This window comes from Labrus bergylta, chromosome 22 (genome assembly GCF_963930695.1).
Source record: "Labrus bergylta chromosome 22, fLabBer1.1, whole genome shotgun sequence".
NCBI lineage: Eukaryota > Metazoa > Chordata > Actinopteri > Labriformes > Labridae > Labrus > Labrus bergylta.
In genome coordinates, this window is record NC_089216.1 from 1,644,515 (window position 1) to 1,654,523 (window position 10,009).

At 41.4% G+C, this 10,009-nt stretch overlaps 1 protein-coding gene across 3 annotated transcripts; it reads right to left on the reverse strand.

Moving 5' to 3' along the window:
• Positions 1–1,575: 1,575 nt before the first annotated feature.
• Positions 1,576–10,009, reverse strand: LOC110001849 (uncharacterized). Of its 3 annotated transcripts, none has more exons than XM_065950774.1 (13): positions 9,872–10,009; positions 7,658–7,737; positions 7,440–7,537; positions 7,228–7,347; positions 6,320–6,431; positions 6,139–6,202; positions 5,747–5,787; positions 5,131–5,315; positions 4,474–4,557; positions 3,443–3,690; positions 3,005–3,109; positions 2,865–2,922; positions 1,576–2,777 (listed from the first exon to the last, which is right to left on the reverse strand). In XM_065950774.1, exons 2-12 carry the CDS (start codon positions 7,731–7,733, stop codon positions 2,895–2,897), a joined length of 1,161 nt encoding a protein of 386 aa, XP_065806846.1. In that variant the 5' UTR covers positions 7,734–7,737; positions 9,872–10,009; the 3' UTR covers positions 1,576–2,777; positions 2,865–2,894. The 3 variants fall into 3 exon arrangements, with proteins under 3 accessions (XP_065806846.1, XP_065806847.1, XP_065806845.1); XM_065950775.1 differs by lacking the exon at positions 9,872–10,009 and adding an exon at positions 9,598–9,755; XM_065950773.1 differs by lacking the exon at positions 9,872–10,009 and adding an exon at positions 8,459–8,529 and having other exon boundaries at positions 7,658–7,733.

The window sequence follows — 10,009 nt, forward strand, 5'->3', positions numbered from 1 at the left end:
TGGTCTTGATCCCTGAATGTCTTGGTCTTGGTCTTGATCCCTGAATGTCTTGGTCTTGTTCTTGGTCTTGATCACTGAATGTCTTGGTCTTGATCCCTGAATGTCTTGGTCTTGGTCTTGGTCTTGATCCCTGAATGTCTTGGTCTTGTTCTTGGTCTTGATCACTGAATGTCTTGGTCTTGATCCCTGAATGTCTTGGTCTTGGTCTTGATCCCTGAATGTCTTGGTCTTGTTCTTGGTATTGGTCTTGATCCCTGAATGTCTTGGTCTTGGTCTTGGTCTTGACTTGGTCTTGATTCCTAAATGTCTTAGTCTCGGAGCACTCTGGTCTCGGGTAAGTCTTGACCTCGGTTAGTGTTGCCTTGACTACAACACTACAGTCAGTTATACGGGTTGTCTGTGAAAGCCTCAACCACATCGTAAAAGTCTGCTCAAAGATCATCGGGTCGTCCAGCTGAAAGACTCGAGTTCCCTGTGGAAGGAGCGTGTGGTCCAGAATGCAAAAGGGATCATAAATCAACTTGGAAACATGCTTTCCCCTCTGTTTCCTTTAATGCCATCTAGATGGCGTTACCATGCCCCTCCAAGGAGAACAAACAGATACGCAGAACTCTTTGATGCTGTTGGATGCCGAACAACTTTAATTGGTTATGGTCAGGTCTTGAAACAACATTCATTGATCCATCGACTGAATACATTTCTGGCATTGTATTTGTATTTTTGAAGATCTGGTTTCTGATTTGTTGACATGTTAATCCTCCTTTAACGACTCGGAAGGCCGTGACACTGAAGTGCACGTCTGGGATAAATAGAGTTGTCTAAATCTGAATCAGAATCTGGACTATTAGTAGTAGCGGTAGTTCATTCATGAGTACAGTAATAGTTTAAATAGTGGCAGCCTTTAAAGCAGAACCAGTGGTACTTATTGTAGTAGTAGCAGTAGATGTTTTCGGACCAAACAGTTCTGGGAACTTTTTGAAGAGGAACTATCCACTTGTGAATTCCCTAAGGACTACAAACCATGGGGACTTTTTTTTTTCTGCATTTGCACCGCGATGGTACCTACTCTGACGCAGGAGCTAAAAAGGTTCCTTTTAACAGTTTTCCAGGAACTATACTTCCTGCGGTGCAGAAACAATAAAAAAGGGGAAGGATTCCAACAGTTCCTAGAACTATGAAGAAGTTCTTGCGGTCGGAAAACACCTTTTAATGGTGACAGTTGTAGGAAACAAGTCATATTTAAATTAGAAGAAGCATCTTTATTATACTTTAAAAATCACTTAAAAGCTAGCAAGATTTGTTAGTAGTTATGGGTTTTATGTATTAATGATATTAGTGGTTTATATAGCGATAGAACTAGTACATAATTGTAGAGTAGGATACTTGTTAAAGAAGTATCAAAAGCACCAGACACTGTGTATTTGAAGGACCTGTGTATTTTACAGAGTGCAGTGTCCTGTTTTGGCCTGCAGAGGGAGACAGAGACAGCTGTCTGAATTCAGAAAACTCCAGTCAAAGATGCACTTGGAAGTATAAAAAGGTAAATTAGTCAATGAAAATCTGAATTACAAGAAGGCTGGTAAAAAAAGTTTTATTCATATTTCATTAAAACAAAAGTCAACAGTGACTGGCTCCGCCCACAAAATGAGGGCAGTTCAGTTGCACTGTACGTTGTTACTCTTTACTCTTATCTTCTATACTATTTTTTATTTTTGCATTGTTAAGGAGAGCTTGTAACACAAAAAATTCATTGCCAGCTATGACTGCTATGCCTGTTATGTTGTGCATTTGACTTATAAAGATAACTTGAACTTGAACTTCAATATTCAACCAATTTTTAACTCTAATGCAGACACACAGTTAATTTAAAAACCTATAATCCTCCCACTCTCACTGACACACTCAGCTAAGAGTTATAAGTTCTTCCTTTTGACCTCATGAACAGTTTGCTATATTCCAAATATACATGCTTAAGCAAACAGACCTATTGAAACACTATTTAACATCATTGTCACTTCATTAGTTGACATTTACTCTGTACAGTAACGGCAAGCTTTCATATTTGTTTTGTAGTTGTCAGTGTTCCAATCAGACTGTACCAAGTTCTTACAAAGGGGGGTTTAATAGTTAACAGATTTTTCTTAATTTTTGTTTAATTTGTATTTTCTGTGATGGTGTTGAATAAATATTTAAACTTATAGACCTCTTGTTTACTTACATTTTTCTTGTTTTTGTCTTCATGTTGAACTCCTCCACTTGTTTTGTTTTTTAAATGGTTTGATCCGTGTCCATATTCACTATAGCCCAGTATCCACCAAGTGGTCCGGATTGGTTCCATTTAGTTTGGTTTGGTAACGGTTTGGTACGTTTTCCCAGGCAACCATACCCTCACTTGGTAGGCCAGCTCATATTTAAACGCGTGGTGTTTTGCGTTTTTCCTACATTACATCTGTCGCACAGGAAGTGGCAAATCTTTCGACCAATCAACTGACTGCAGTAAGTCTAGCTCCAACCTTTAGGGTCGGATCGGTACACGGTAGGACGGTACAGATTACAGTTATTTTGGTACCATTCCCGACTTTTAACTGTAGGAACGCCATGCGTAACATAACAAACTGAACTAAACCAGCATTCACGCCTTTTTGTTAAATTATTTTTCAATGTAAAAAACCTCTTCTTGAAAATCCATCTGTGACTTCTCATGCACCTAAAAGCTTGGAGGGGAAATTTCCAGTTGTGTAGAGGGAGCCCGTTTCAGTCGTCTGTTTTTTTTTGTCCTGATAAAAACAGAAAACATAGAGTTAAAGTTTAAAGTTAGAGGTGCGTTTCATACTTTTATAAGCTAAATATCTTAACCTCTTTACCTGCGGCACCCGTTACTCTCTTCTTCTTCCTCATCTAAGGACCTCTGCATCACAGTCTCTGCAGCAGAAACACACGTTTAAAACCCCTGATCAACAAACACACAGATTCATCCACACACAGATTATTGGTATCTTCTTACAGTGACTTGTAGAAACTTTTCTGGTTCATCATGTGCTCTTTGAAGATGTTTACGGCTTTAAACAATTCCAGACTGGCCCGGTGTTCTTCTATCAACTTCATGTACCTGTAAAACACACACACACACACACACACACACACACACACACACACACACACACACACACACACACACACACACACACACACACACACACACACACACACACACACACAGACCGTCTTGAGAGACAACTTTTAACACCAGAAAACAGAATCATCCGCTGGTTAGCTTAGCTTAGCATAAAGAAACGGTCAGCTTTGTTCCATGCAAAGGTATTAAAGTAATTAATCTTAACATAAGTGTAAATTTGCTGTTTTTTCTCTGCAACCATTACTCTTATTCTTCAAAGACATTTTTGTACATCTACTTCAGTACAATTTTAAAATGCGTACGTACCTTTGCATCCAGGTGACCTCTTTCAGACTGTCCTGTCTCCACTCCTGATAGAGACTCTCAGCTGTAACGATAGACCCAGACACCTGCTCGAGTCCAGACTGAAGCTCCTGATCCTGGATCAGGAGGCTTCTGAGGCTGGATCGGGCCGACAGAGCCACCAGCAGGTAGATGGGATCCTCCAAAACCACTGAGTGGAAAGACTGCAGGGCCCAGATGAGCCAGGGTGGGGGAGGGGAAGTGAGGGTGGTCTGAAGAGGAGAGATTTATAGTTTTAAAAACTTTCATATTTATCTTATTTATGAATAGTTGAGTGAATCTGTTCACATTATTCTCCACAATATAGTGAATTAAGTTTGAAAATTAAAGCCTGCAGTTCCTCAAACTGCCTCTAGAGGCTGGCTTGAAAAGTGAGTCAATCCCCAAAGAGCCCCATGTTAAAAGGTACAACTTTTGGAGTGGAAAAATACTATCTGTCTGTTGTCTTTGTTTGACGTTAAAAGATTAGGATGATCGTGCGTCATTTAGCAGTTAGAAACTGTTTCTCTGTATGGCCTCGGTCTGTCTCTCCAACAGGAACACTCCTCAGGATCTGGGTACAGCATGATCCTAAATCAGTGCCCTCCTGACAAAGGAGTTTCTGTTGGTGTTCCTCCGTACCAGGTGCCTTATAGAAAGAAGCTTGCATAGATAAATCACCAGGCAAACAGGCAGAAGGCGTAGTCACTAGGTCAAGCTGAAACCAGTGACGGTGTATCACTCCTGTATATGCAAAATACCTACAACTGTTTACTATATGCAATAAAATACACAAAGACAAAAGACTTTGACTTGAGATCTTTCATTACCAACAGAAAAATCCACAACACTTTACAACAGAAATAAAGACGCTTCTAGCTCATTATAAAACATGAAACTTCACAGGTGGGTTAATATTTACGTAACTCAACGCTTAGTGTGAAATCAGAGGGAAATGGCTGCCGTGTGAATATGGTCAATGCTATTTATAATCACAGCCACTGTGTGCGTCTCACCTGGTTTGTGCTGCTGTAGTGTTTCAGTGTGTCCTGAAGCAGTGATCTCACGTCGTCTGGTTCCTGTACGCTGCTGACCAGAGCCTGAAGGAATCAAAAAAGACCATTACATCATCACCTGGTTACACACCAGTTCATCTCAGAAGCAAACAGAACAAACAATAAAATCAATAACAAACAAATAAACAGAAGGATGGACAGCACATACAAGCTGTGTTTCACTTCAGGGGCTGCATCCTTTGGAGGGTGCATTAGAAGACACAGTGCTGCGGTTGAAGTATGCTTCGAAGTCTCCTTCAAATGCTGCCAACAAACGCGTCCTACTTTTCCCTATTAATACACTATTAAACGTAAGTAATAGTTTAGACTAACATTTAAGAAATAGAAATCTATATGTTAGAAACTGAAAGGGTGGAATTTTAAATTATCTTTGAAGTAATAAGTTAAGAGACGTTGGTTATGTTAGATAGTTCTGGCGCAGATGTCGAGGTTGCTAGGGGTTGTCTAGGGTCCAGGTTGCCAGGCAACAACAGCTGCACCAGTCTCAATCCACTGCGCCGTGAGCGGTCTACAGAGGCAGAGTCCTTCGAAGGATACAGGTCCAGTTTGAAAAAAAAAAAGTCAAGTCAACACAGGAAGAAAAAGGTTTCCACTCACCTCCAGTGTGCTTCTGACTCTGTGCAGATAGAGCGCCTCCTGCTGGAGGAAGCTGGTGTAGCAGCCCTGCGTCAGCTGACCCGTCCGGAACTGTCTGACGAAAGAGGACGAGCGGAGAATGTCCTCCGCCAACATGTCGCTGTAACTCCAAACAACATCAAACACTCTCACACCGGGGACCAAGTCTTAGAGAGAAGAAAAACAAACTAATACTAGAATCAAAAGGTTAGAACATTTCTTTAGATTCAACTGCCCAACGCTGAATAACATAGTTAAAATTAGCACATTACACATCTACAGCAGTTAAATGCAAAAAACACATTCATACAGCTGTTATATAAACTGTTTGGGGAGCTATTCACCATTATTGGATAGGATAGTGGACAGAGCAAGAAACCAGGTAGGGGATCGACATGCGGTTAAGGAGCCACAGGTAAGACTCAAACTTGGGCCACCTGTCTAGAGGACCACCACCTCCATACATGGGTCACCAACCATTATAGACATCTCCATCCAAAAATGTTTAATATAATAGTTATTGACAGGGATCATTTTTCCTCCTCTTTGTCCATTAAACTTGAATACTTGAAGTATCATTTTAAACCAGTTAACTCACCTGACTCAACTGGTTTCCTGTCGATGGGAAGGACTTCAGAGCTGGAAATAAACAAAGAAGATTAAAAACAGCACTTGTTCTGCAGTCAAATATATGATAAAAGCATCGTTCAGAACTTAGAAATCAGAATACCAAAAAATAAATCAAGCATTGTCTTAATGCTAAGCTAAGCTAACTGTCTGCCGACTGTATTTTCTTATTAGGCCTGCAGCTATAAAACGTGGAATCAATCTTTTCACCTTTCTCTCCTGAAGACTCCAAAAGTGAGTCAATCCCAATAATTTCTCTATCCCTGTCAACTACAGTTGTATGTGGGGGTAAAGGGCGGAGGGGTATATAACTAATTTGATCAATGCCTGAAGTTTGATAATCAGGAAACTTTTTGTACATACCTGCCTTCGACAGAGCAGATGAAGAACCTGAGCTCTCCACAGGGGGCGCTGTTTAGCTCTCCATCTGAACACAAAACACAAACACTTAGCTCAACAGATTTAATGAATCCATCCTATTACATATCTATTAATCAAGAGAACTACAATGACTAATCACTCCTCCTGTGTGTATTTTGTTTACTTTCTGGATCCATTTGCAAACAAGCCCCGCCCTCTCTTGTTTTTTCCTGACTCTGATTGGTCCAATCACTGATTCTCAAGGGGGGACTTTCCTTCCAGAACCAAGAGCTGTTCTTCTCCCGAGAATAAAAACAGAGACAGAGAGGTTCAGCGTTAGACTTATTCTGCTTTATTTATCGCCTTAAAGTCTTTCTATGTGATGTTTCACACTTAAATGTAGAAATCAAGTATTTCCTCTGAAAATAACTCTGTGAGTCATGACTGTCTACAATGGGTGTAACACCCGAGTCCCACTGTCTGTGATGTTTTCAGAGTTTTCAGAGTCCTATCTTCACTTTGTTTACATCGTCGGGACGGCCGGCTGACTCCTCCCCTCGTGTATAAAAGTTGTTTAATTGAGGGACTAGAGAAAAGAAGAATAACATACTGTACTCACTGCTTAACTGTGTTTCTAGATCACACTCATTTCAGGTAAATTTACATGCAGTGTGAAGATACCAGCATAATAAAGATCGCTAGCATTAGCATGCTAACACAACAATGCAGCGCCAGTTGTTTTGGTTTCATGCTGGAGCTCAAGGGCGACATCTGCTGGGTCAAAACATCACATATAAAGCCTTTAATATACTTTATAAAGTGATACAATTAATTAATTTTTATGGGTTGATTATTAGGAATCATTATTAGGTGAACCATTGAATTAGCAGTTTGTCTTTCTCTATGCTAACCTTGACAGATTGACCCATGGTTTGTTGTTATAGTAAATCTTTAAACACTTCCCAGAAATGGTAAAAAATACAGAAGCAGATAAAGTCAAAAAAGGAACTAAAACTCAAACGTTAACGTAGACAGCATTTTCAAAACAAGCCCTTAGGGTGTTTAGAACGAGAGCAGACATGAGCAGCACACCTTGTGCTGCTGATATCCGCCCAGCCACACCGACGTGTGTGTGCTCAGCTGGAGGGCGAACTGTCTCTCCTCAGGTGTGTGAAGAGACGCCAGGTCACCACCTGCCTGAGTGCACACCGTCTAACACACACAAACACAAAGCGTTAAACCACACGGACTATTCACATTTGAATTTGACGTGTGATACTAAGTTGTTGTTTTTATTTTTTCACCTCAGCGTTGCTCCAGGAGCTCCACACGGGGTAGAAAACGAAGCATCTCTGCCCGAACAGGAGCCACCGTGCTGGGCATGAAGTGACCGCCTCGGCCCCTGGACACAAATGATCAGTTAAAATGTTAAAAACACACACACACACACACACACACACACACACACACACACACACACACACACACACTGTCAGCATGTGTTTAGTGTGTTTGTATTTACCTGAAGGCGACAGACAGGCAGACGTCTCAGTCAGGAGGACGGACAACACAAGAGGAAACAACACACACACCATCATCTACCTGCATAGGTAACACACACACACGAAAAGGACGAGAGGATATTAATCTCAGTTTTTTTAATTAAAGGCAAAGTTTATCTTTTCAGATAAACATTTTATTTTCTACCCCATTGACAAAAACAAAATATAAATAATGATGAATAAATAATCAAGGATTATATGTTCAAGTAATCAGCTGTTTTATGAAGGGAAATGTTTCAACTATTTAAGAAAATAAAAACAGTGTAGAGTATTTGGCGATTGTAGTCGCGAACGCTGCAGTGAGAAAAAACATCCTCAGCCACTTCTTTGTCTGAGAGTCAGAACCTCAACCAACTTATTGAAATCATCTGGACACAAGACAAGAAGACATCAGTTTAGAAACACCTTCAACAGGTAGAGCCGCTCTAGAGGAGCTTATCTGTGCTGAAGTGGCACCGTCTCTCTGTCTCTCTCTCTCTCTCTGTCTCTCTGTCTCTCTGTCTCTCTCTCTCTCTGTCTCTCTGTCTCTCTCTCTCTCTGTCTCTCTCTCTTTCACTCTCTCCCTCTCTGTCTCTCTCTGTCTTTCTGTCTCTCTCTGTCTCTCTCTGTCTCTCTCTCTCTCTCTGTCTCTCTCTCTCTCTGTCTCTCTCTCTCTCTGTCTCTCTGTCTCTCTCTGTCTCTCTGTCTCTCTCTGTCTCTCTCTCTCTCTCTCTCTCTCATTTTGATCAATAATCGATCGTAATTTGGCTTTCAGAGGAAACCTACCTGTTGTGCTGCGTTAGATTCGCTCAGCTCTCTGAACCTTGCACTCGCGGAAGTGTAAAACTGTGAGTGCCAGAAGAGCAGAGAGGGAGAGAGGGGGGGGAGGGGGAGGGGGGGGAGAGGGAGGGGGGGAGGATATAATCTCTGCCAAGTCATCGAGCAGCAAATCATTTGCCGCTCTCCTTTTTTATAACTTTAATAATTAACTTTTAACCTCTAACTTTGGCCCCCGCGCCGTGGACTGACTTCATGATGCATCATGGGAGGCTGTGGCTCAGTGGGTAGAGTCGGTGGTCTCTCAAGAGGAAGGTTGAGGGTTCGATCCCCGGCTCCTTCAGCTACATGTCTGATGACTCCTCAGGTAGGACACTTAACCCCAAGTTGCTCCTTCTGCTTTATCTGTGGTGTAATTAATTCTGAACGACTCTTTACACAGCGGCCTCTACCATCAGTGTGTGAATGTGTATGAATGGATGAGTTAATACTGATGGACTCTTTACACAGCGGCCTCTACCATCAGTGTGTGAATGGATGAGTTAATACTGATGGACTCTTTACTCAGCGGCCTCTACCATCAGTGTGTGAATGGATGAGTTAATACTGATGGACTCTTTACTCAGCGGCCTCTACCATCAGTGTGTGAATGTGTAGGTGTAAAAGCAGCAGGAGCAACTTGGGGTTAAGCGTCTTGCCCAAGGACACATCGTACATGTAGCTGCAGGAGCAGGGGATCGAACCCCCTGACCAGGGGCGTAGCAGTGATTTTAAAAGTGCGGGTGTTCTAATGTTAGTATATTATCATCCTCTAGCAAATCAACACATTCTGTTTCATTTAATGTTCAATAACTGATGTCAGCTGACACATCACACAACAAGACAAAGTTACCAAAGATAATTAGACTCTAACTTTATGAACATCTACTGTGAGTAACCCAGTTAGCTCCAAAAACCAGATTCAAAACTGCTCTTTGTGATGCTTTTATATTGCCATATGCCTCAGTCTCTTTATTTCCGGTCTTCAAATGTGCTTTTATTTTGAAAAACTGCGAAGGGGACTTCTGCTACATCGTACGGGAGTTACGGGAGTAAATACATACAGCTAAAAGAACAACCAAAGAGGAGAAAATGTTACACTTACGTTGTTTTGTGAGGTGGATTTATCTTAAAGTTTGGAGGAATGTTCTGTTTCCGCTGCTTCATTTACAGTCCCTGGTTTTTATAAAGATTTGAGTTGACATCAGGAGATACTAAACGCTTGTGACGGGGGATATTTACATCAACCTGTTACCGACGTAAAGCAGATCAACGAGTCAGAGCTGTGGACAAACACGCTTTAAATGTCAGATGTTCACCTGAGTTTTGTTTTATAAATCGCATTTAGATCCAAGTCGTACATTTAGTCGTACACTCACCTTCAGTTTAAGATCTCCAGGTAAACTCTCAGCGTGTAATCCTCTGGTGTGTCTCAGCTCAGGTGTGTTCAACAAAAGACAGTTTCATCATGTGGGCGGGGCCAGTGAGCTCACATGTTGTCATGTCTATTGTTCAAA

What these genes read in the sequence shown, in the direction of transcription:
- LOC110001849 (XM_065950774.1), bottom strand. Translation starts at nt 7,733, where the DNA reads ATGATGGTGTGTGTGTTGTTTCCTCTTGTGTTGTCCGTCCTCCTGACT. An exon ending in TGCCTGTCTGTCGCCTTCAG is followed by an intron (nt 7,538 to 7,657) that starts GTAAATACAAAC and finishes ATTTGTGTCCAG; the next exon opens with GGGCCGAGGCGGTCACTTCA. An exon ending in AAAAGTTTCTACAAGTCACT is followed by an intron (nt 2,923 to 3,004) that starts GTAAGAAGATAC and finishes TTTCTGCTGCAG; the next exon opens with AGACTGTGATGCAGAGGTCC.